The 27,766-nt window shown below is 24.3% G+C and overlaps 1 protein-coding gene across 6 annotated transcripts; it reads right to left on the bottom strand.

Moving 5' to 3' along the window:
• Window positions 1-464: 464 nt before the first annotated feature.
• On the bottom strand, window positions 465-27,766 carry LOC122500591 (O-acyltransferase like protein-like). 6 transcript variants are annotated; one of them, XM_043609594.1, is made up of 12 exons: window positions 27,324-27,765; window positions 26,787-27,034; window positions 26,411-26,631; window positions 25,958-26,231; window positions 23,597-23,757; window positions 23,306-23,474; window positions 23,020-23,216; window positions 22,423-22,561; window positions 22,124-22,316; window positions 21,894-22,036; window positions 21,685-21,818; window positions 7,903-9,317 (listed from the first exon to the last, which is right to left on the bottom strand). In XM_043609594.1, the coding sequence occupies exons 1-12, from the start codon at window positions 27,616-27,618 to the stop codon at window positions 9,305-9,307; spliced, it is 2,187 nt and encodes a 728-aa protein (XP_043465529.1). In that variant the 5' UTR covers window positions 27,619-27,765; the 3' UTR covers window positions 7,903-9,304. The 6 variants fall into 6 exon arrangements, with proteins under 6 accessions (XP_043465531.1, XP_043465534.1, XP_043465532.1 ...); XM_043609593.1 differs by lacking the exon at window positions 7,903-9,317 and adding an exon at window positions 21,489-21,606 and having other exon boundaries at window positions 27,324-27,766; XM_043609596.1 differs by lacking the exons at window positions 21,894-22,036; window positions 22,124-22,316; window positions 22,423-22,561; ... (5 more) ...; window positions 26,787-27,034; window positions 27,324-27,765 and adding an exon at window positions 465-1,688 and having other exon boundaries at window positions 9,105-9,317.

Below are 27,766 nucleotides of genomic sequence, written 5' to 3'. Positions count from 1 at the left end.
TTAATAATTGCATTTTAGAAGCAATATATCGTGAATTTTTAGAAATAATTGTATTTTGAAAAGGGTTTAAATTAAAATGTTTGAAAATTTGGATTTTTCTTATTTTTAACTTATTAAATTATTTTTTATAAAATTTTAATTGAATTACTTGAAAAATGGAATTATTCTTAAAAATTTTATGAAAATTCGCCAAAAGAATTCAATTTTAAGATACATTTAGTTATTATCTTAAAATTTTTTTTTTAAATTCGTCTGAAGAAATTCAATTATTTAAAAAAATTTGAATAAAATTCTTTACAAGTAATTAATTATTTTTATAAATAATAATATTTTTTCCGAAATTCAATTATTTTCACAAATAAAATTCTTCACAGGAATTCAATTCTTTAAAAAAAGTTTTTAATGAAATTCGTTTTGGAAGAAATTAATTATTTTTATAAATAATAACATTTTTCTCGAGAATTTAATTATTTAAAAAAATTTTGATAAAATGCTTTATAAATTTGAAAAAATATAATAAATAAATTGATTATAGAATACTATTATTGTCAAAATTTGTTTGTCGCAAACCTTGTTATAGCATTTGAAATATTCGATGAGAATTACTTTTGGTTTTACAAAATATAGAAAATGGCTGTGATGATAAAACGTAACTTAAAATATTTTTTGTTCACTTTTCACCACAAAGTAGTGAATTTTTCACGAGGAAAAATAATGCAAAAGAAGAGGAATCATCTAAAATTGAGAAATGTTTTTGTTGGCCCATTTTTATGATTATAGTAAATATTTTATTTATTTTAATTAAATTTTTTTTTTAATTTAATTATTTAATTAAATATAATTAAATATAATTAAATAAATTGAAATATAATGGAAACTTTGTATTAGAATAATAGGCAAATGAGCAGTTCCTTTAAAAATCGTATACAATGAAGGTCTGACAATTTATGATATTTTTAATAAATTAATATGGTACACAATTTCGAATTAGAAACTAACATGTTTCTCGGCCCGTTCAGAGCGAATGGAAGTTTTTTTACTACTGACATTACTCGAGGCTAATAAGCTATCATCGGCCATAGCGTTTTCGCTGACGAGAGCCCTGAGAGCAGCGGCTCTGCGCTCCCTTTTCGCCTGTCTGTCGGCCATTTCCTCCATTTCCGTTTCCAGATCATTGAGCCTGGCCTTGGTCAATTTGGCCCTGCCAGCGGCCGCACTGGTGAAATCGTCGACCAATTGCTCCGAGTCCAAGAGTTTCGACCACCTCGTTGGCCTCTCCTCGGGAATATCGGGCTCGTCAGTGCGGAATTTGGGCCGTCTTCTGAATGCACTCTCGGCGTCTTCCAGCGCCGATTTCGCCGACTTCGCTGTGTCGTGAAAGAGTTTCTCCGATCTGGACTTGAGACCAACTTCAGAATCCAGAACTTCGTTCGCCTCGAGGTTGAAGGCGGCCACTCGGGACTTGAGTTTCCGTGTTGTCGATGCGACCTCGTTGGCGAAATCCTCGCTCAATGGAAGGCGACGGGTTCTGGCTGTGCGCTGACCTCGGATGTCGAACACGGTTTCGTCCCCATCGTCGAAGAAGGAATCGGTGCTGATTGTCGGAAGAGTGCGGGGTCTGGACTCGAATTCGGGTTCTAAATCACGACCGAATGTCGACTGCCGAGTTCCTGCAAGATCGCGGGTCCCTGCAACCCACCAAAAGTCAAAGTCCTTTAACGGATCATTCCTAATTCTTTGGGAAATCTTAAGCAATATTGTTCGATTTATTTCGTTTGTGAGCGGATTTTCATGCCATCTAGGCGGTAATTTAACCAACTTTTTGGCGCGAAATTCAAAATAGAGAAAAATCTACTTCGTAATAATATATTAAGGACCAGTTTCACTAACTCCGATTAAAAGTTAATTGACGATTAATGTCAGAATTAACCGCTCATGATTGGTCGGTTAAGAATTTAATTATTGATTAACTTTTAATCGGTGTTGGTGAAACCGGTCCTAAAATTAATAAACAGGGTTACCACAAAAATTTAATTTTGTTTTTCCCTGCCTTTTCCCTAATTTCCAGACTTTTTCCTGAATGATTTTGATTTTTTTTCTTGACCCTAAAAAATATTTCTGATTCACTCCAAAAATTATTAGAAACTCCAAAAAATGTTCTATTACATTTATTTACGAACTTCTTCACTTGTAAAATTATTCGATTATTCGTAAATTCTTCAATTAAATATAAATTAGAAAATAAAAATTTAAAAAAATTCAATTACACTTTTTCAAAAAAATTGATTTTATAGAACTGTTAGCTAAACATATGAAAATTCAAATTTTCGAAAATTTTAATTTGAAACCTTTTCAAAATTCAATTATTTCTAAAAAATCTATGCTATAATGCTTTTAATATTCAATTATTATGTAAAATTTTAACTAAAATTCACTTTTTAAATCAATTTTCATTAGAAAATTCTACGAGAATTTAATATTTTTTTAATAAAAAAAAGTAAATAATTTATCAAATAATTGAATGTTTCTTAAAATTGAATTCTCATAAAGAAAATTTTTAACAAATTTCTAAATGAATGAATTTTTTCGTCGAATTTTAATATAATTTTTAAGAATAATTACATTTTTCGAAGTATTGAATTAATATTGCAATAAAAATAATTTAAATTCTGCGATTAGTTTTATTATTTATGAAAATAATTGAATCCCTGTTAATATTCAAGTATAATTTAAAATTTTAAATGAAATTCAATTATTTAAATACAAAAATAAATAATTTATTAAATAATTGAATATTTCTTAAAATTGAATTTATATGAACAATTTTATCAAAATTTTTTAAAATAATAGAATTTTTTTTGTCGAATTTAAAAAAAAAGTTTTAGAATAAATGTAATTTTCTATCATTTTATTTAAAATTGTATGAAAAATAATTTAAATACTGCGATAAGTTTTGTTATTTATGAAAATAATTGAATTCTTGTAACGAATTTCCTTAAAAATGTTTTTAAAGAATTGAATTCCTGTGAAGAATTTTATTTGTGAAAATAATTGAATTTTGAAGAAAAATATTATTATTTATGAAAATAATTAATTTTTTGCTAAGCATTTTATTCATATTTTTCTAAATAATTGAATTCCCATAAAAAAATATATTATTTGTGAAAATTATTGAATTCTTAAGAAGAATAATAATAAAAATAATTAAAAAAATTAAAAATTAATTAAAAATAATTGAATTGTTTAGGAAAATTTTATTAAAATTGCAATTTTATTAATTAAATTTTTTAAGGAATTTTGTTAACATTTTTTTAAATAATAGAATTTTTAAAAGAATTTTATTTAAATTTTTCGAAAGAATTGAATTTCTCAGAACTATTTTTTTCAATTCTCTGAATATATTTGTATTCTTTCGAGAAACTTCATTAAAAAATTAAAAATAATTGAATTGGTGCGAAGAAATTTATAAAAAATTGGTAAGTATATGTAATTGAATTCCTGTGAAAATTTTATTAAAATCTTGTTTAAATAATTGAATTCTTTTGGAGAATTTTATTAAAAATAAATAAAATAATCTTCTATTTTATTAAAATAGTAGATATTAAAAATAATTGAAATGAGACAAATTTTTGAAAATAATTGTAATTTTGCCAAGAATTTTATTAAATTTTTTGAAAAATAATTGAATTTCGGAGAAGAATTTTATGATTTATAAAGATAATTGAAATTTTATGAAGATTGTTAACGCAACTCTTTTGAAATCCAATTAATTTTGCAATTTTCAAGTAAAATTATTCATTAAATAATTTCTAAATAATAATTTCGTGATAAGAATTAAATTATTAAAAAAGAAATTATTGTCAGAAATAGAAAAAATTGAAGTTTTTGTATTAGAATTCTTGGCAATTTCATAATTTATAAGGCAAACAAAAAATATACAATAATTCAGAATTTTTTGATGAATTCTAAAAATTTAATTTTCTAATAGTACTTTTAATAAAAATCCCTGACTTTTTTCTGATTTTCCTGATTTCCCTGACCTGTGGCAACCCTGATAATACACTCCCGCTCAATAACTTTTGCCCACCCTACAGCGATTGAAGGCTTTACAAAAAGTTTTGTATTTTGTTTATTATTAAAGATAAAAAGCTCAAAAAGGTCTCTTTTTAAAGCTCTTTTCCTGAGCTTTAACACTGTATAAAACAAAAATCAAAAAAAATTAATTTGTTAATGTTTAAAAAATGTTATTGCAACATAAAATTTTTCGTTTTTTTTTGTTTTTTTTAAAGTGATACAGTTTGATAGGAAATGGTCGCATTTTAATCCCACATATATTTTCTGAAAGCTAGTTTTATCACCTTTAAAATGCATTTTTTAAAGATTTTATACGATAATTTTTAAGAAAAATATGATTTTTTGTTTAAAAAAATAGCCATTTTTTTCAATTGTTGATAACTCTAAAACGGTTACTTTAGGAAAAAATTTTTAAGAACATAAATTATTCCTTTTTATGTGCAGAATTAGAAAAAAAATATTAAAAATTTTTTTTTCAAAAAAATTTTTTTGACTTTTTTTGAAAAAAAAATTTTTTTTCAATTATTTATAACTCAAAAACGGTTACTTTAGGAAAAAATTTTTTAGAACATAAATTATTCCTTTTTATGTGCAGAATTTGAAAAAAAATATTAAAAATTTTTTTTTCCAAAAATTTTTTTTGACTTTTTTTGAAAAAAATAATTTTTTCATTTTTTATATTTTTTAGTTTTAATTGTAGACTCGCTTTTTACACTTACTACAACAAGCATTTTTTTTAATTCTGCACATAAAAAGGAATAATTTAAGTTTTTAAAAATTTTTTCCTAAAGCAACCGTTTTTGAGTTATCAACAATGGAAAAAAATTCTTTTTTTCAAAAAAAGTCAAAAAAATTTTTAATATTTTTTTTCTAATTCTGCACATAAAAAGGAATAATTTATGTTCTTAAAAATTTTTTCCTAAAGTAACCGTTTTAGAGTTATCAACAATTGAAAAAAATGGCTATTTTTTTAAACAAAAAATCATATTTTTCTTAAAAATTATCGTATAAAATCTTTAAAAAATGCATTTTAAAGGTGATAAAACTAGCTTTCAGAAAATATATGTGGGATTAAAATGCGACCATTTCCTATCAAACTGTATCACTTTAAAAAAAACAAAAAAAAACGAAAAATTTTATGTTGCAATAACATTTTTTAAACATTAACAAATTAATTTTTTTTGATTTTTGTTTTATACAGTGTTAAAGCTCAGGAAAAGAGCTTTAAAAAGAGACCTTTTTGAGCTTTTTATATTTAATAATAAACAAAATACAAAACTTTTTGTAAAGCCTTCAATCGCTGTAGGGTGGGCAAAAGTTATTGAGCGGGAGTGTATATATTTAATTAATATCCATAGATAATTTTTAAAGTTATAAAAAAAAATCTAAAAAAAATATTTTTCAATACAAAAGTTTGTTTCTTCAGTTGGAACAAATGAAAAAAAATTACTCTTTACAAGAGTTGATCGCATTTCTAACTCACGTGCGTCAAACTCAGGTACATAATAAAAAATAATCTCTTTTCCTGAAATCGCAGAAATTATTATTATTATAGAAAATTGTCCAGCTCATTAATATAATAATCTTATCGAAACTGAAGATTTTAATCTCTCTCTCTCTCTCTCTCTCTCTCTCTCTCTCTCTCTCTCTCTCTCTCTCTCTCTCTCTCTCTCCCTCATGATCTGGGTCAACGTACGAGAAAATCGGTTTTTCATAGTTGCATGAACCTGGGTGTAAAATGTATACATGGCACTTTATAATATGTCGACCCTATTTTTGTCGTCACGATTGCCTCAACGATTGCGGAAATAATTTTCCACCGTAGGATTGGAAAGTAGTTCAAGGCCATCGTGTCCGCGACATTAGCCAAAGCGACGACAGTTTTAAAATTAGCATCCCTCTCACGTTTTCACAAATGCATCCTCGTCTCCCACGGTTTTCGTATTTTTCAATGTCAGCATATTATTCATCACACACGTCTAATTTTCCAATTACAATATATAAATATATGTACACACTGACTCAATGCCAAGGCTAATGTGTGAAAACATCCCTCTCACCGAAGGTCAATTAGAAAATAAACAGAAAAAAAATTCTCTCGATCATCAAAATTTATCGAAATAACTGATTTTTTACAGCTTGTGAGAATTTTTTCTACTTCTCTCATCTCCCTGAAGTTAGCGTCGAAAATTTCAATAATTTTACTTTTTTTTTATCATTTCTTCTATTTAACCTAGGGAGTGTTTTTTAACTCCCTTTTCAAAACTCAGAGCACTTAATATAAAATATAAAATGTTTAAAAGAATTGTTCATGATTCTTTTCGATTTTTAAAAAGAAAATTGTTTTTTCAGCGCCAACTTCAGGAAGCTTTTGATTCGTCATCAAAAAGTTCGAGTTTTGTAATTTTTTCCATAAATTCAAAAGTGAAAACTGTATGGAAAGATTTTGTAATAAAATTTTATAGTTTAGATTCAAAAATTCAAATTTTATTGATTCAAAAATAATAGAATGTTACTATTTTTAAGTAAATATAACGCCCCACGGAGAAAGGAATTTTCCAAATAAACTGTAGGTTATTTTTATGATCTCATTTTACCTTTATTAGTGAAATCAGAATTGTTAAAAATCATAATTTTTTTTTTAAATCCAACTTCTTTGATTTAAATCAATTTTTTCTGGAACTTGACTTTTTCACGAAAAATTGTAATTTTTATTCAAATGCAACTTTTAATTGCTTAAAATCTTGAAAATTTAATTCTTCATACTTCCACTAAATCGAATTTTTTTTTTGGTTAAATAAAAATAAATAACTAAATCGAATTTAAAATTGATTAATTATCTTTTTCATATAAAATAAAAAATCATGACTAACTTAAGTTACCAATATTTTCCTTTGCGAAAAAAATTTAAAAAAAATCTTTTTTTAAGTCCAATGTTATAATTTCGTAATTTAAAAGAAAAAGACATTAAATTTTAAATTCGTTTTGGTGGAAAGGCGAAGGATTTAATTTTGAACATTTAAAACGATTAAAAGTTGCATTTGAATAAAAATTACAATTTTCAGTCAATTAAGAAACATTTTGTTAAACATTATAGCTTATGTTCCATAAATCGTTTCATATTCAAAGGGAATTGTAATTTTTAATTCAAGTATAACTTTAAATTGTTTCAAAATGTAGAAAATTAAATTCCTTACGTTTCTACCAAAAGGAATTTAATTTGACCTTTTCTTTTAAAATGCGAAATTTATAATATTGGACTAACTTTTGTTCCGATTGTTTGTTGGATTTTTCCTTTAAAATCAAACTTGATTAAAAAATCTATTTTCAAGTAAAAATTCGATTTAAATCATGATTAAAATGAAAACGAGTTTCTTTTAAATATTTTTAAATAAGAAATAGTTTTTATTGTATATTTTGAACGATTTAATAAGAATTTAACATATCTCTTTCACAGTGGAGCGTCACAAATTTATTTTTATTTTATTTCTTTCGTTATTATTATAATTTCTCGTTATATTTAATTTTTAAAAGATATTTTAACTCACGTGGCACTAGAAATGCATTTTAAACACTTTATTCAGTTGAAAATTAAGAGCATGAATTATTGTATAAAAATAATCGAATATCGATTATTGTGATTGTGTTTCAAAAAAGATATTTAATTAATTAATTTGTTAATTAATTAATTAATAAATAATTTAATTTGTTTATAAAAATAAAAAATAAGAGTGGATATGAAAGCAGAAGAGAAATTGAAGGAAGGATGGTAATCGCGAATCGTGTACGAACACATTGGCCTTTTTTTTGTCGATACAAAGTCAGAGGTTTAGAAAAGTAGACGTTTATTAAACAGCCAAGTTTTCCAATACAGTAATGATTATGGACAACAATTAGGATTTGATAAAAGTGACAGTAGACACATAAATCGGGAGAAAAAACAAAAAAACTATCTACACGCCCATTTCTTTTTTTTTAAAGACAAAGGATGCTGATTAGTCAAAATATAAACGTTCGTTATTCATTGCTGTCTTTAATAATTCTTCTCACTATATTTATTCTCTTATTATTTGTTTTATTTAATTAGGAAAAAATGCTTAAATATCAAAATTTGTAGATAGAGAAAAAATTTCTTTAATTGAAATAATATCTGTAATTGAAATTTAATATTCGATAAAGACAATCAAAATTTTGTACAGATAAATATACTCTTTAGAAAAATATGCAGTGGTAACTTATTGAAAACTAGTTCGAAACAATTTTTTTTGTCATTATTAAAAAAAATGTACGATTATTGGGTATTATTGAGAAATAATACAATTATGAGTTATTGAAAGATAACACAATTAAGTATTATTGCAGAATAATACGGAATAATCGATCAAAATGGAATTAATTAGCTAAAAAAAGTAGTTAAAAATACATATAATAACAGAATAGAAAGTATTTCGAAAAAATTCATTCTGTATTTAGAATATAGTGGAAATTACCATATTTAGAATATAGTAGAATTTACTATACTCAGAATACAGTAGATTTTACTAAACTTAAAATATAGCAGAATTTACCATATTTGGAATATAGTAAAATTTACAATACTTCAAATATAGTCGAATTTACCATAACTAGAATAAAGTAGAATTTACCATATTTAGAATATAGCAGAATTTACTATACTTGGAGTATAGTAGAATTTACCATATTTAGAATATAGCAGAATTTACTATATTTAGAATACAGTGATACAGAATACGAGTAGAATTTACCACATTTAGAATAAAGTGAAACAGAATAAAGTAGAAAAAAGTAAAAGATTAAAGGCAGCAATATATTTGAAGAATTTTGGAGAAAATGAGGACTTTTGAGGATGTTCTAATTTGCATATTAAAAGACGGAACTTGTAAAATAACGTGTCACGAGAGCATTCTAAACAGATCCACGAAGTGGGGGAGACGAGCGGGTGGACGAGAAGGATGCACAATACGTTTTCATTCCTCAAAACCATTTTGGAAAACGATTGAAGATGTTACCGATGTCACTTCGGCGAGCCGCAATTTCGTCGGCTAATGAATTTCTTGGTTCGGAGAATAGAGGACGACCACTGTACTTCCGGTCGAGATGGTCCACCATCGGCTTGTAATACGATTCGCCCTTGTCGTAATTGCATCCATAGACACGCGTACGTGGCCTGCTAAGAATGTGCCTTGACATCTTTCAGGAATATTGTGGTTCAACAGCTATTTCTGCAAAAATTTTTAAATTATTCTTTCATTTATTATTATTTATACAAAAATTTTTTTTTTTGGAAAAGAAAATAGGTTTTTAATTTCTATTTAAATTTTATTGAACGTTCCCCTTTTTTCACGCAATTAAACCCCTCCCCCCTCTCCTCATCCCTTCCCTAAAAACGTGACTTTATTTGTGAATGTACCCTTTGTAAAAGTTATTTAAAAATAAATTTTGAATTTCGACCTTAATTCCCTTACCTAAAGTTTTGAAAGTTCAAATCAAGGAAAAATTTTTTTTCATTCAAATATTTTCATAAAATACTTAAAATATTTATTTTTATTTATTTATTTACTCTTTTCAATTTTAGTGAAAATGTTTACTAATTTGAATTAGCGACTGACTTTTTGCTTTTTAATTAATAAATTTTACTAATATATAGTAATTTCTAGCAATTTATTAGTATTGGTAAAATTTATTAGCAAATACTAATAAATAGTAATTTCTAGCAATTTATTAGTATTAGTAAATTTTTTTAAAATTTTACTAATAAAGAGTAATTTTTAGCAATTTATTAGTATTAGTAAATTTTTTTTAAATTTTACTAATAAATAGCAATTTCTAGCAATTTATTAGTATTAGTAAAATGTTTTAAGAAATTTTACTAATAAATAGAAATTTCTAGCAATTTATTAGTAAATTTTAATAACAAATAGTAATTTCTAGCAATTTATTAGCATTAGTAATTTTTTTTAAATTTTACTAATAAATAGTAATTTTTTAACAATTTAATTAGTATTAGTAAAATTTATTAGTAAATTTTACTAATAAATAGTAATTTCTAGCAATTTATTAATATTAGTAAATTTTTTTAAGTAATTTTGCTAATAAATAGTAATTTTTAGCAATTTATTAGTGTCAGTAAAATTTATTAGTAAAATTTACTAATTGAAAAAGAAAAAGTCAGCTGCCAGTTCAAATTAGTGAAAACATTTGCTAATTCAAATTTAGAGAGTATATTATACTGAAATGGAAAAAAGTCTCTCCGACATATTAAATATTTACTTAGTTAAGAATTAAATTTTGTAATATTCAAATTATTTTGTTAATAAACTATAAATTCAAAGAAAAATTAAATTCATCTGATTTTGTCATTTTATTGTTTTTTATTCGCATTGCATTTTATTACTATTATTATGTAATTTAGTTAGTAATTTAGTTAAACATTTATAATCCTACAGATTTTCCGAAAATGTATTATAAATAAATAAATATAAAAATAAAGGGGAATAACAAAAAATTGTTCTTCTCTTTTGATCGTTCGAGTCTTTAGAAACATCCCAAAATAAATAAAAAAATCAAATTCACAATCAAATCAAATCAATTATTCAAAATATTCTTTGTCAGATAATGATTAAAATTTTTAATATTTTTTATAAATTTTTAATTAGTTTGATTTTTTTGGTTATTAAAAGCTAGTTAGGATTTTCTTCAAATAAACGAAATTTATACAAATTAATTACATGGAGTTTATTAATTTTGAAAGCAATTAATGAAAATATTATTAAAAATTGACCAAAGCAGCAAAACAAAAAATGAAAATATGTGACGCGATCCGAAAAATGTACCTAAACAGCAAAAAAATTTGAGGTTATGTTTGTAATTTTTCGAATGAAAATACACCAAGGGGACCAAGTTTCAAAATAATCCAGTGATGTTTAGTCTTCGTTACGTTCAAAATAATTAATAAAAACCGCTTTTAGTTTTAAATTGAAAGCAGAAACTTTTAATTAAGGTGAAAAATAACGCAAACATAACCTTAAAATTGTTTGCTTCTTACTTCTTAGGTACCTTTCTTCGGAGCTTTTGCTTTTTTAAATTTACTTTTTTTTGTTTTCATTGTATTCTCAGAATTTTTTACGAAACAATTGTAAAAATCAAAAGTAAAAAACACTTTTGCTTCAATTAAAAAAAAAACAAAATCAGTAACCGTCTATTAAAATAAAAATAATTGAAAAGTAGCCTATTTTTAAATTTAAAGCTATACGTTTTATTTAGTCAAAAAATTTTCTAATATAAACGATTTTAGTCAAAATTGAACTGAAATAAGTAAAATTTGCTTTTCTACAGTGAAATTTTGATTATATCTTTTAGAAAATCGATTTTTATTGCTAAGTGCGTATATACTTGATCACTCGTCATGCATGTAAATTTTTATAGTTGTTTTCAGAGACTTTTCGGGGAAAAATATGACAATAACAGTGCGTATAATGAAAAATCGAGAGACACGAGAGTTTTGTGTCCGAAGAACTGTTAAAACTGGAGCGAGCAGTGTGATACACAAAAATAGATTGTATCTAATTTTGAGACAGAGAATCGAACTGGCGCAAACGGTCGAAAATCTAAGTGAAAGCTCAGGTAAGCTTTTTATTGTTTATTGAAAAAATTTCCATACACTATTTTCCATATATGTACATAAAAATAGTCATTTACTTTTTTTCCACATAAACCAATTTTTAAAATTAAAAATAATATCACAAAGAAATAAATCGAATCGTGAATTACAAGAAATCAACTCTGAAAATATTTAATATTAATAAAAAAACCTCTTTTGATTTCAAATTAAAAGCAGAAACTTTGTGCAAAGAGTACGAAATGCAAAAAAATATGAAACACGAAAAAATTGAATTTTTTCATCTTAATTATTATTTAGAGGTCTAGAACTTTGATTTTTAAAAAATTATAAACGGTTCTACCCTCGATAAATGTTGAAAATGACTATTACGGTTTTCTTCGATTTTTCGAATTCAGATCCATTTTCGAAATTCACGATTTAAAATTGAAATTCTTCGGAACGTTAAAAAAATTATTTTCAAAGTTTCATACGCGATTCTGTTGAGAATGTGTGGAAATCGCGTAAAAGCATATAGTATTAACAAAGTTTCGAGGTTTGCCAATAAATTATTTTCAAAAATGTGTTATGAAGCATGTCTTTCATTGTAAACAGTGGTTTTACTGCTTATAGTATAGCCAGTGATTTACGTTCAGACTTATATATTGTTTCAATCTTTCTAATCAGCGCGAATTTCAAGGAAGTTTATTTTATTACTCGCAATCTATTTTTTATACTATTGCCCAAATTTTAGAAATTGCTCCGAATACTGTTTGTATCTGATACGATTATTGATTTAGAATTTTATTTATTTTTCCTGTAAAAGTTCGAATTAAAAATAATTTTGCAATTTTCAATTCAGCTTTTGTTTTTCTACAGATATCAAATTGAGATAAAAAAACGAATCAAAAGTGTTGCGAAGCAACATTTTTGATTCGTTTTTTGTCTCAATTTGATATCTGCAGAAAAACTTTGTTGATAGAAAAGAAAATCTTTCTGTTTGGTTTAAATTTGAACTAAAAAACTTTAAAATTTAATTAAGTTCTTTCAGAATTGAAAATTTGATTTATATCGACCACCAAAAATGTGTTATTTCGAAAGATTTGATTTTTGAGTATTTGTAATGAAAAACACTTTTTATTGATTTGAGATATAAGATTTTGTAATTGTGACGCCTCGCGAAGAAAAGAATTAATATTGTTTTGTATTTGTAATCATAATGAAATAAAGATTTTAAAAAAAAAATGTTCGCCCACAATACGATGATTCGTGCTGGTATTATGATAACAATACAATTGCCAAGAATAAAATTAAATCACGTTGAAAATTCGCGTCATCAGAAAAAGCACACTACGTATTATAAGCGTGGGCAAACAACTGATACAGTAAACACTGTATTGCACACAATCGTCAATAAGCACACCATTTACCACAGCAACTAAAAAAAACTAATGACAAATCCACTTAAATAAATATATTTCTATACACGCAATAAACAAAAATACGAAAGTGATTAATGCAAAATTTGTGAATTTTCCAAAGAAAAAAGAAATTTTACATATATTTCAGTTCAAGTTCGCTGTTGATGTCACACAAACGGAAACGAGTTAAAAATAAAGACGACGATGTAGAAATAGTAGAGGAATAAAAAAAATATATGTATGCTCTATCAAAAGAAATCAGTGACTGTCAAATGAAATCGAATGAAATAAATAAAATTAAATAAAATTAAATAAAATTAAATAAAAAATTAAATAAAATCAAATTAAATCAAATTAAATCAAATTAAATTAAAGAATTAAAATTTTACAATTTCTTCTGAAATTATTTAAGAGTTTTGTTACTTATTCAAACAATAAAATGTAAGTTTAGCTTTTTTTTTACTTGATTCCAATTTATTTGCTAATAATAGTTTTGTCAGTATTTTTTCACTAGATAAAGAATTAAAATTACACAATTTTTTCTGAAACTGTTTAAGAGATTTGTTACTTATTTAAACAATAGGATGTAAGTTTAGATTTTTTTTACTTGATTCCAATTTATTTGCTAATAATAGTTTTGTCAGTATTTTTTCACTAGAATTACGGTTTAACTGTTAAAGTGAAGCTGATATGAGCAAAATTTGCCAACAACGATTAAATAAATTTAGAGAGACAATGGTGCATTCATTTCTCTTTGCGTTGACAGTTTTACCTCGTAATAAACAGGTGTTTTAAAGTCTTAAAATTTTGAAATTTCGACAATAAAACTCGAAATTACAATATAAAATCGTCTTTTGTCCAAGTCTAGATTTTTTTTATTTTTTAAATTTTTAAAAAAATGAGATTATCAATTATGTTTTCTAAACAATAAGAAAAATTACTACACTGAACAAAATCTATTTTTCATTCAAAAATAATCCGATGGTAAATTTTCAAAATAAAATATATTACATTTACCAAATATAAATATTTATTTGACTGAAAAAAGAAAAGTACTAATTTAGTACTTTCGTATGAACGAAATTTATTTATTTCTTCTTGAAATAAAATTTTTGAATATCTATGGAAAAAAAATTAATTATAAAATTTAATGTTTAATTTTTATTCTAATCACATTTTTAATTTTCTGAACTTTCAAATGAACGAAATTTATTTAATTTAATTTTATGTTATTTATTAAATTTTGATTACAATAACTTTACGTGAACAAAATATAATAATACACGGAAAAAAAATATATTTTAAATTTTGTAAAAGTATTTTGCAATTTGGGGAAAAAGTGCAACAAATCTAAATTTTGACATAGAAAATACTAAACGTTGAAAGAAATACTATGAAATTTAGTAAATTTCTGTTAAAATTTAACTAAAAGTCTTATATTTGACAAAATTATACTAAATTTCACATAAATTTTTTTAAAGTTTAGTATTTTTTATATCAAAATTTCGCTTTGTTTCATTTTTTTCCCAAATTTTGAAATACTTTTACAAAATGTAATATAATTTTCTCTCCGTGTAATTGTAAAGTTTTTAAATGTAAAAATGAAGTTTTTCATTTTAATTGCAATTAGTAATTTCTGAAAATATTTCTAATAAAAAGTATTTCGCTCAGTGTGCTCAAAACTTGTGGATAATTTTTGAAAAAAATATTTTTTTACAAGTTTTTTTAAAAGTGAAATTGTAAAATTTTTCTAAAAATATTATTTTTTTGAAATTAAGTTAGAAAAGATTTATGTAGTGACGCATTTTTTTTTACTGCGAATTTATAAACTTAAAATTGAAAAAAGAAGTGTTTGCCTTTAACACAATTTTGACATCATACAAAAGAACTGATTACTTCTCCGAAATTGCTTTTAAATAACAAAAAAACGATTTCTGTAAATTTAAATGAATTCATTTAAGTTACATTTATTACTAGATATTAAAAAATTGTAAGAAAACAAATTTTAGAAAATAATCGTCATTAGAAAAAGAATTTTAGAAATTAATTTCCATTAGAAAAGTAAGTTTTAAAAAACAAAAAGTTACAAGATGCTGTATAAAATAAAAAAAATGTATAAAAATGCTGAAAAATTGTACCCCAAACTCTATAAAATATAATTCGAAATTTTTTGAAATGATTCGAAATTCGGAAAGAATTGTAGTTTTAAATTACTTTTCTAATTTTCAAAATTTTATAAAAGAAAACTTCCTTCAGTCTTTTACTTTTCAGTGCTTTTTACCTTCAATGAAAAAATTTCTTCACCATTTTCTTTTTCCATTTTTAAAATGCCAGTTGTCATGTTTCAATTTTCACGAAACTCGCACGAAATAGAATTTCAAAATATTTCGACTTGTCATTATGGAAATCTATTTTGAACATTAAAGTGTGTTGTTTTTTCAAAGTTCCCATAAAGTTTGGAAACGCGTTATTGGACCTTGTGGTGAATGAATAATTACCGATTTTTTTTGTACATTAGTCTTTATTTTAAGGGACTTGGAACTTTGTGATGAAGCCAGTGAAACAGTTCAGTGTCATGCCAGACACTTAAAAGCGGCAACAAGTTATTTGAGATATGCTAACGCTTTTAGTTTCTGAGTCATAGCTCCCAGCCAACTCGCCATAATATACACCAACATAATTTCTTTCGAAAAATTTTTCTCAACTCAACTCTTCGGATTATTGAAACCTAATGAATATATGACAATAAAGATTTTGATTTTAATATTTGGTTTTAGATTTACAAAACTCTAAAGCCTATATAACTATTTTCTTCTATTTTCTTATAGTTATCCCTGATTTTCAAAAAGGACACAAAAAGTATGAAAACATAAAAAGAAAACTAAATTGAAAAAAAAGTTGAAAAAATCCTTTTTGGAATTTAAATTTTTTTGTTGTTGAAAATTCAATTCTCAAGTTATTCAGATAATGGAGATTTAAAATTCGAGAGATAATTGGCCCTTTTTGGGGATTGAGGGAAAAAAGTAAATAAAATATATATATGTGGACAGTAAATTATGTTGTCACAGTGTACGCCAATGGTTTTACGTTACGCAACGAGTTAACGAACGCGATGCAATTGGGGCCAGAGACCGCCAAATTTAGCTGCCAGACACTGTTTTAAATCGGCAATATCAGTTACAAAATATAATTATCCGTATCTCGTCTTTGTCCTCTTCAAACATTGTCTACTCCAATTTATTTTCGGTCACGTGACTTATGCAATGGGTCATCAAACACCTGAATTTTAGCATTAATTATAAATTTTCTTTCGCCTATTTCCAAAAATTTTTTTAGTTATAACAACTTTTATCTATTTCCAAGAAAATTAATTCGAGTAACATAAAGACTATTCTTTCATTCGGTTTTAATTAATTATTTTTCAAATGAATTATTTCAATTATTTTTCAAATCAATTTTTTCAATTATTTTTCAATTACCAATTTTTCAACTAAATTCTTTCAATTATTTTTCAAATACATTTTTCAATTATTTTTCAATTGAAATTTTTCAATTACATATTTTTTAACTAAATTCTTTCAATTATTTTTTAATTGAATTTTTTCAATTACCTATTTTTCAACTAAATTCTTTCAATTATATTCCAATTGAACTTTTTCAATTATTTTTCAACTCAATTTTTTCAATTATTTCACTATTTTTCAACTAAATACTTTCAATTATTTTTCAACTAAATACTTTCAATTATTTTTCAACTCAATTTTTTCGATTATTTTTCAATTACCTATTTTTCAACTAAATTCTTTCAATTATTTTGCAATTGAACTTTTTCAATTATTTTTTAACCCAATTTTTTCAATTATTTTTCAATTACATATTTTTCAACTAAATTCTTTCAATTATTTTTTAATTGAATTTTTTCAATTACCTATTTTTCAACTAAATTCTTTCAATTATATTCCAATTCAACTTTTTCAATTATTTTTCAACTCAATTTTTTCAATTATTTCACTATTTTTCAACTAAATACTTTCAATTATTTTTCAACTCAATTTTTTCAATTATTTTTCAATTGAAATTTTTCAATTACATATTTTTCAACTAAATTCTTTCAATTATTTTGCAATTGAACTTTTTCAATTCAATTTTTTCAATTATTTCACTATGTTTCAACTAAATTCTTTCAATTATTTTTCAATGGAACTTTTTCAATTATTTTTCTTATCATGCATTTTCAATTCATCATCGTAAATTTCATAAGTCAACAAATTAATTTCGAAAATTTAAAATTATTTATACAAACAATGCTGCAAAAATTCTGAACGTTCAAATAAAGGAAATATTTCTTCGGAAGTAGGTACTAGATAATTACTAATTATTAATTATTAACTGCAACTAAAATTAAAAATCTGGCATAAATTTGAAACTTAACGAATTATTTTTGACTACATTATGCTATTTTTTATGATAAGATTGGAAGTTGAAAAAAATAAATTTCGTTATTTTAACGAATCATGAATTAAAAAAAATTTGAGAACGTTACGAACAAGTGGATTAGAAATGAAAAAGTTAAACACTATTTCCGATCTTTAGTAATACTAGTGAGAAGTATTTAAGTGACAAAAGTAAAATTTGATAAAATTAGTTTTGAAATAAATTCTTTTATTATTAAAAAAGTATGTAAGAAAGAAAAAGTATTAATTCAGTAGTTAAAAAAGAACCAGTTTGGAAAAAATTTTAAAAAGTAGATAAAAAATGTTGAACGATGTCAGAGATTAAATAGTGAACCAAATATTTTCTGAAATAAAACAAAAATATCCCACTACAGTAAAACCTGTCGAAATGCAACTCGATTTTTAAATTTTATTACGAAAAACAATTCTTAAAAATTGTTTTAAAATTTTATTTTGTAATATTTTTACAATGTTCTACAACTAAGGGAAAATAATTCTTGTTGGACATTTTTGAACATAAAAAAAATTTTTTAAAAAGAGTTGCATCCCAACAGGTTTGACTGTACAATTCAGTAAAATTGTCTGTTAGTTAACATTAATTATTCAATCATTAATCATTTTAGAGTTTTTTTGATCATTAATCATTAAACATTTTAGAGTTTTTCGATCATTAATCATAACATTTTAGAGTTTTTTTTTATCATTAATCATTAATCATTTTAGTTTTAGATTTTCCACTTGAGTTTAGTAAAAATTGACAAAAGTTCAAAAGAAATTTTTACTATTTCGTAATAATGACTCTTTTCATAACTCAACTCCACTTTTGAAAGTCAACTTTAAAAAAACTATTTCATCTTTTTCAAAAATACTTCACTGGTAAGATTACTTCATAAACTTTTCACATTTAGAATCTTTTCTTCACTTTCTTTCAAACGAAACACTTTTTTTTGATGATATTTGACCCAAGATAGTATTCAGAACCAATGAAAAAGCTCGAAATTTAACATTTGGGTCAAAAACGAATTTTTTTTTCGCATACAGTAAAATTTTCTATTATTAAATTAAATTAAACGAACCAAACTTTTCCGTTTGTAAAAAAGAAAACCTCTTTTGATATTAAAAGATCGTCTTTGATCTTCTTTGATATTATTAAAACTTGTTCACATTACGAAAACGATTTATGTTTCGTTAAAACCCCGACTTTTCTTCTTGAATAACAAAACCTATTGATCAAAAGAAAGAGACTCTTCAAAACAACATAACTTATAATCAAGCAGAAGCAAAGGAAAAGAACACTGATTAATGTGAAAAATTGTTTCATTTTGAGCACTAGTGATCGACACACAAACACAATTTCGATGTTTTTTCAATCAGTTTACATGAAAAAAATACTAGCATTTTTGGATGGAAAAAAAAAGAAAAATAGCACTTTGATTGTTTAAAGAAAGATTGTGAGGAAGCGATTAACAACGGCCCCGATCAATGTCGATTAGCACACATCCGGTTTGGGTCTTACAATATTATACATAACCGCGGCGCGACGTCACTTTAATTTGTAATAGATTTCGTGTCAAAGGGTCAGCATGCATGGCTAATGGAGCCAAAATGATTATTTTTTTTGCGCAATGTCACGTGTACACACATCACTAAAAGAGAGAGTGAGAAAGATACAGATATATATAATTAAAGGATGATTGACTTGATAGTCCGTACCTAAGATTAAATAATTGTCCCTCAAGAATTCCTCAAGATGCGCTGCCTTCAAAAGTACCAGAGCGACTCCCGCGGATGAGTCGCGATATCCGTTTTCGCCCATCTTCAGTTGCTCCCTCTTCATCACAAAGGCGTCCCACTACCCTCGAGATTGAGAGAATGAGAAAAAATAGTGAACGAGTGACAGAGAGAGGAAGAGGAAGAGCAATTCAGAATTTCTTGTGATGTTGCGAAAAAACTACATACGCGCTAGACAAATGAGATAAAGTCGAGGATTACAAGCTTTTCAGTGAGGAAATATCTAATTTGATGCAAATTAGAAATTTGTCATTTTCCATCTCTCCTGGGTGGGAATTTATTTAAACTTTGGCTCGCTTTGACTAAAAATTAAGTGTAGTACGAATGTTTCAAAAATTTACGTGGGTGAAGTTCATAATGTTTATTAGTAATTGACGATTAAATAGTTAAATACCCAAAGAGAAAATTTTATTAAATTTTGTACAATTATTTCACAATTTGGGTAAAAAATGCGACACAGCGAAATTTGGATATAAAAAATACTTAACTTTAAAAAAAACTTATATGTGGAATTTAGTATAATTGATTACAGTACAAAAAAAGTCAAATAAAAAAATGCAGACCGAAAAATCCAAGAAAAAAAGTCCAGTGTACAAAAAATCTAAAATAAAAATGTCCAAAGTCAAAAAATCAAAAATAAATAAAAACTTCCAAAACAAATAATGAAACGTATGTGAAAAAGCCACGTTCTTACTTTTTACGCTATAAAATTTGAATTTAAAATGTTAATATTAAAATCGCAGGACTTTAATTATGTGCATAAATAATAAAATTCAATTATTCTATAAAATTTTTGAAACCATTTAGTTAAATTTTAATATAACTTTACTAAATTTTTATAGTATTTCTTTCACTTAATTTTCTATGTCAAAATTTAGGTTTGTTGTACTTTTTTCCCCCAAATTGTAAAATACTTTTACAAAATTTAATATAATTTTCTCTCCGTATAAAAATTTTATTTTACACACACGGAAAATAGTAAACTGTTTTTATGTTTATTTTTTTAAACCGTTATTTTAATTATTTCGCAATTATTCAAAATAAAATATAAATTAATATAGTATATTACGAAATATTATTATCTATACATTATTTTTCGATGATATTTATCAAAGACTTATTCTTAAAGAAAAACTTTAAAGTGCATAAATCATAAGGGATTAACGTAGTAAATTTTTTTTCTGAAATCTTTTTATATATTTTCTTACCATGTACAAACATTAAAACCTTGATAAAGAACTGTAAAAAAAAAGTCGAACAAGGTTACCACGAAAATTTGATTTCTTTTTCCCCTGATTTCCAAACCTTCAATATTTTCGACGGCTCCCATAAAAAAAATTCTAGAGCGAGTTCAATTTAAAAAAAAAAAACTAAAAAGAATAATAATTTTCAGTAAAATTATTTAAAAATTTAATTATTTTTACTCAAATTCTTAGAAATTAAAATTTTTTGGAAAAATTTCCAATTAATTGTTTATAAAAATTTGATAATTTTTAATTTTTAAAAAATTGACTTTTTATTTTAAAATCAACTTCCTTCCCGATTCCTATAAAAAAAAATGTTTAGGGAGTTCAATTTTAAAAAAAAATAAAAAGAATAAAAATATTGTTCAGTAAAATTATTAAAAAATTCTATTATTTTTACTCGAATTCAAAGAAATTTTAATTTTTTAAAAAAATTTCCAATTAAAATTGTTTATAAAAATTCGATAATTTTTAATTTTTAAAAAATAAACTTTTTATTTTAAAATCAACTTTTTTCCCGATTCCTATAAAAAAATGTTTAGGAAGTTCTATTTAAAAAAAAACTAAAAAGAATAAAAATATTGTTTAGTAAAATTATTAAAAAATTCTATTATTTTTACTCGAATTCTTAGAAATTTTAATTTTTTTGAAAAATTTCTAATTATTTGTGTATAAAAAATTCGATAATTTAAAATTTTTTAAAAAATAGAACTGAAATATTTTAAGAAACTAATATTTTAGAATTTAAAATAACATTTATTGAATTCTTAATTCTTATTAAAAAAAAATTATAAATTTTAATTTCTTAAAAATTAACTAACACAGTTTTTCTGCTGTTATCAAATTGAGGCAAAAAACGAATCAAAACTGTTGATTCGTTTTTTGTCTCAATTTGATATCTGCAGAAATATATAAGAAAAACTGAACTTAATTTAATAAAAATGTCATGTTCCATGTAGAATTAAACAATTAATTCGCTTTCTTTCGAATACTTTTTTGGCGATCTAAAAAAGTAAATTCCAACTAGAATTAAAATAAATTTGCTAAAGAAAAAAAATAAGTATAAAAACGAATTCTCTTACTGTTTCCTCTTTGCATCGTTTGCCTTCCGCTTCAAAATAATATCTCCAACGTTTCTAAATGGAAATTCAATAACAATAGTGAAAAATAATCCCAGTAGTACAGAGTAAATCATATCTCCAAAAAGATATTTCACCTAAAAAAATCAATAAATTTAAAAATAAAAAATTAGAAATTAATATAATCTACCCATTTATACTATTCGACTTACTGAATTATAGAACGAAAAAGTAAATGCAGTTCTTATAGTTCCAAGTTCATAAAGAAATAGCGCATAATGAGTTAAGTAAATTGCAAACGAAATTCGTGATAAACGTTGAATCCATTTTGAATTTACTATTTTGTAGTAAAAATCTAGATCAGAAATAAATAAATTTCGATTATTTAAAATTTTGAAAGTTTCTCTTGGGGATAATAAATTTTTTTTCTCGTTTCACTAACCCAAACCGCTTCCAATTGTAAACAGAAGAGGAATCGCGCATATACTGAGAGCGAAAATTGGCCTTTGCAGACTTGCGTATAAAGCTTTTATAAATGCACTTATTATCAAATTTGGATTCATAAAAAGTGTTCCACTCCACATTGTGAAGGCAGCGAGGAAAACTGCGGCAAAAATAAAAATTTGCGACCAGATCTGCGGAAAATATTAAATAAAGAATTAAATATATTAAGATAATAATTATTTCAATAAAAAATAAAAAATGACAATATAAAAATTAAAAATTAATTAATTACTTGACCTTTGACAGACGCCAATTAGCGTTTTCATAGTCATAAATAAGTGCTCCCAAAATTAATCCAGTAACGTAGGCAGCCAAACGGAAATGAGTTTTAACATAATTATTTACAAAATAATCCATTTCTTCAACCATTCTGTGTCTATATGCAAAAAACAAATACTTTTTATAACAAGAATATAATAACAAAAATATAATTACAATATAATAGAATAACAAGAATTATTACAACGAACATTCAGTGAATTATAAATTTTAATTTTAATTCTTGAATTAAATCATTAATTAAAATTCTCCAAATTAAACATAATTTTCCAAGGATGTCAAATTGAGACAAAAAACGCAACAAAACTTTACATCGCAATAATTTTAATTTTTAATACATTTTTTGTCTCAATTTTTTTTCAATTTTTTTTTCTCCTTAGAAAAATTGAAACAAAATTTCTTCATTTCTTTATTTCTTTATGACGGTTCAATTATAACAACAAAATTTCTTTAACTTTAAAAATTTTTTTCACCCAACTGGAACTTTTGTTTATTAAAAATATTATAATAAAGGCAATTTTCAAAGAAAAAAGTTACCATGAAGTAAATTCTTACTTTACAAAGGATGTATAAAGCGGATCTGCATTATTTTTATATGTAAAATGAAAAGGCAATGCAGCAAAAATAATCAACGTAGTGACCAAAAATATGTAACCAATTTTACGATTCATTTTGTGGAATACAGTAATCAGCAATAATCCAATCAGATAACAATGAAAGTCAACCGCTAAATACCAAGTCTGAATTGCACACTAAAAAATAAAAATAATGTCAATAAGTTATCGAAAAAAAATTTAATAACCTTTAAGGTAAATAATTATTAAACCTTTTTTTTAATTACCTTATTATTACCGCCAAAATAATTATTGATAAAAAACAAATTTGTCCACCAATAAGAAGAACAAGAATTGTGATTGAATCCAACACTGACTTCCCAAAAAGGTCCCGAACCAAATCGATAAAATACTGTTGCATATCCAAATGTTACGAACATGAAGAGTGGTAATAATCTAAAAAATAATAAACTAATGTATAAAAAATTAATTTGTAAAAAATTAATTCGTTCAAAATATAAAGAAATTAAGATATAAAAACAATAAATTCCGTAAAAATTTTATTGTAAAACGAGTACCTTACTAATCGAGTTAAAATCAAACGCACATAATTTAATTTTCCCGATGCATTCAATTTCTTCAATGATAAGTAAGAAAGTAAAAGTCCTCCCAGACCAAAAAATCCGTCTACAAGAATGGAGAAATTGTGCGTGAGTCCGAAAAAGGGAGTAGACATAACCTGCAGAATAGATAAATTTAATTACGTGTTTGTCTGAAATTCAACAAATTTTTTATTTTATTATTACTTCCTCGTGGAGAAAGTATTGTAATAGCAAAATTTTTCGGATTCGATATATTTGGCACATCTTTATCCAAAACTTCGCACTCGATAATGAATTTTAAAATAGTTGCAAAAAGTAGCTTTCAAACTAAAACAAGTAGTAAAAAAGTAGCTCATGAAAAATTAAATTAAATTAATTAAAATAATTTAATACTTGCGAAGAATTAAAAAAAAAATTTAATTAATTGATTTTCGACTAATAAAATGCTAATTCTAATTTAAATAATCGAATTCCTGAGAAATATTTATTATTCATGAAAAGAATTGAATTCTTACGAAGATTTTTACAAAAAGTTTTTTAAATAATTGAATTCTTGTGATGAATATTGTTATTTATGAAAATAATTGAATTTTGCAAAGAATTTGTTTAATAAAAATGTCTCCAAAATAATTGAATTTTCGCAAATAATTTTGTTATTTATCTTTAATAATTGAATTCTTTCGAAGAATTATTTAAGAACATCTTTTTTTAAGAATAATTACATTTTTCGAGCAATTCCTGTAAAATTGAATTACAAATAATTGAAATCGTGGAATGAATATTATATTATAATGAATATTATAAACATTGTTTTGAATTAATTTTTTTTTAAATATAATAAATATTGTAAAATTTGTAATCTAAATAATTGAATTCTTATGGAAAACTTTATTTTTGAAAATAATTGAATTGATTTTTTATGAAAATGCTATTCTAAATTAATTGAATTCGTGTGGAAATTTTATTATTTGGGAAAAATAATTGAATTTTATCAATTTTTTTTTTAAATAATTGAATTCTTATGTGAAATTTGATGAAAATACTAGATATTGAAAATTATTGAATTTCGAATATTTTTTTAAATAATTGAATTTTGAATATTTTTTGAAAATAATTGAATTTCCAATATTTTTTGAAAATAATTGAATTTTGAATATTTTTAAAAATAATTGAATTTCGAATATTTTTAAAGAATAATTGAATTTCGAATATTTTTTTAAATAATTGAATTTTGAATATTTTTTGAAAATAATTGAATTTTGAATATTTTTTGAAAATAATTAAATTTTGAATATTTTTGAAAATAATTGAATAGTTTTAAAGAATATGATTATAATTTTTGAGAATAGTTTTTGGATTTTTAGTATTAGCGAATTTGGCACATCTTTAACCAAAACTTCGCACTCGATAATGAATTTTAAAATAGTTGCAAAAAAGTAGCTTTCAAACTAAAACAAGTAGTAAAAAAGTAGTTCATGAAAAATTAAATTAAATTAATTAAAATAATTTAATACTTGCGAAGAATTAAAAAAAATTTAATTAATTGATTTTTGACTAATTGAACGCTAATTCTAATTTAAATAATCGAATTCCTGAGAAATATTTATTATTCATTAAAGGATTGAATTCTTACGAAGATTTTTACAATTTTTTTTTTTTTTTTGAATTAATTGAATTCTGTTTGGAAATTTTATGAAAATACATAGTAAATATTGAAAATCATTGAATTGCGAAAAGTTTTTAAAAATAATTAAATTTTACAAAGAATTCTATTAAAGTTTTTGACAATAATATCGAATGTTTGTGTGGTATTTTATTAAATTTTATTGAAAATAATTGAATTCATAAAAAGCATTTTATTATTTATGAAAAAAATTGAATTCTTGCGTACCATTTTATAAGAATTTTTTTTAAATAATTGAATTTCCAAGAAGAAATTTATTACTTTTAAAAATAAGAAATTGAATTCTTGTGATGAATATTATTTCTGAAAATAATTGAATTCTTCCTAACGATTTTATATTAGAATGCCTCAAAAATAATTGATTTTTTGTGAATAATTTTGTCATTTTATCGTCATAATTAAATTCTTTCGAAGAATTATTTATATAAATAATTGAATAGTTGCAAAGAATTTTCTTAAAATTTTTAATTACAATTGAATTCCTGAGAAGAATTTTATTTTTTATGAAATAATTGAATTTCGAATGTTTTTTGAATATAATTGAATCGTTTTAAAGAATTTAATTATAATTTTTTAGAATAGTTTTTTGATTGCTAGTATTATCGAATTTAAAGTAAATTCTCAAAAGAAAAAAAAGAAACAGAAATAGTTACCCATTCAAAATACTGGCCACTTATTGTTCCAGCATAAATGTATTGAACTTGTCTGTGTGCAACCACTGCAAGAAATGACAAGAATACTCGAATCAAATTTATGGAATTCAATGCTCGATTTCCAGAAGTTATCCTCATTATTTCGTTAAAATTTTTGCGAGCAGAAAAACAGTATATTAATTGTTTTGGCATAGAGAGCTCTTTCTTTTCGTCAGACTTGATGTCAATTATGGTGCTTATCACAATAAAGATGATTATCATAAAGAACGTTAAACTGTAAATTGAAAAATTCTAGTAAGAGTTTTGAATTGTGTTTTTCGGATAGTTTCTATTCAATATAATAGCCCGAGTCAAAATTTGAATCCTCCCTTCAGCCTAAAATCTAGGGTTTATTTAAATTTCAGTCTTTTAATAACCTAATTCAGGAAAATATTCAAAAAAAACTCTAATTACCAAAAAATGATTTCGTAATTAGAAAATGAAGCTTCTTTCAAAGTTGGGGAAGAGCAGTACAATGGAGAAATTGATGCTTTGACAGTAATATTATAATTTTCGCCAAATTCATCCAAGGGATCTTTAAGTGCCACCACAATATCTTCTGGTTGACATTCCGCCGGGAAACATAATGCCAATTGCAAAAAGTACCTTTGCCATCGTCGAAAATCGCCCTTTTCCTTAAATCATCAAAACGAATTTCATAGTCATACGGTATTAAAATTATTATTAAAGGAGATAAAAGATTTTAGGTATTAAAAAACAAATGCAACCGACATGTTTAATCTATTTTTAAAAAAGTGTTTTAAAAATAGTTCATAGTTAAATTATTTACCCTAATCGCTTCCCAGGCGGAATCTTGCGGATTGAAAAATATGTTGTGTTCACCACTGAAATTCGTTGGTTCATTTTTTTCTTTAAACTTCACATCCACTAAACAATATCTACTTTGAATTTCTTCAATTTTACCATTTTTTTCATCTATTATTTTAGTTTCAATTTGTTCACACTGGTCATAGCTTCCCAAATGCCGTGTGAAACCATCGAACACACCATAGGGATATTTTGAAGATGCATCAAACACTGTAGTGAAAATTATATTAGGTGTGTGAATAAAAAACTTACTTTTTCTACTTTTCAGTTCCTTAGAATTTATTAGGAAGTAAGCGTAAAATATAAAAATGAGTTCAAAACTTTAGGCAAACTGCTGAGAGCATAAAATTTAGGTCATTTTTTAATTTTACTCGCAAATTACATAAGCTCTGTGTTTTAAGTTACAAAACATTTAAAGCTGTGATGTTCAATATCAATTTAACTCAGGAAAACAAAAAATTCTTAGATACATTAAATCGAGAGTAAAATAAGTACTTACTTTCAGTTGCCCATAAAGTACCATTTTTTAAATGCTTGAGATACAGTTGTAGTTGCTTTTTACAAGAACCTTCGGGAATTGAATTCGAAGTTGCAACTATAACTGGCAATAAAGGTACATTTAAAAACCAAGCAGATTTTTCACCACTTTCACTTATCGTTGAATTTAATTCACTTAATAAATAACTATTATTATCCAAATCTTCATCGTGACTTTTTTCACCAAACACCACTGGACATATTGAACTGTTAAGAATAAAAATCGAAACGGAAATTATAAGAAAATTTAAATTCATCTCGGTTTAAAAATCACCAGACTTTAAAATGCGAATAATTTTTTTGACACGAAATTTCGAACAATTATTAAATAGAAAAAAAAATAATCTCGTTTTATGAAACTTAAAACGTGTTTTAATACAGTGAACTTTAAAAGAAGACTAAACA

The sequence above is a fragment of the Leptopilina heterotoma genome, unplaced genomic scaffold (assembly GCF_015476425.1).
Source record: "Leptopilina heterotoma isolate Lh14 unplaced genomic scaffold, ASM1547642v1 Lhet_19, whole genome shotgun sequence".
Classification (NCBI taxonomy): Eukaryota; Metazoa; Arthropoda; class Insecta; order Hymenoptera; family Figitidae; genus Leptopilina; species Leptopilina heterotoma.
The sequence above is the reverse complement of the archived record's forward strand: the minus strand, read 5'-3'. Positions and strand labels throughout refer to the sequence as shown.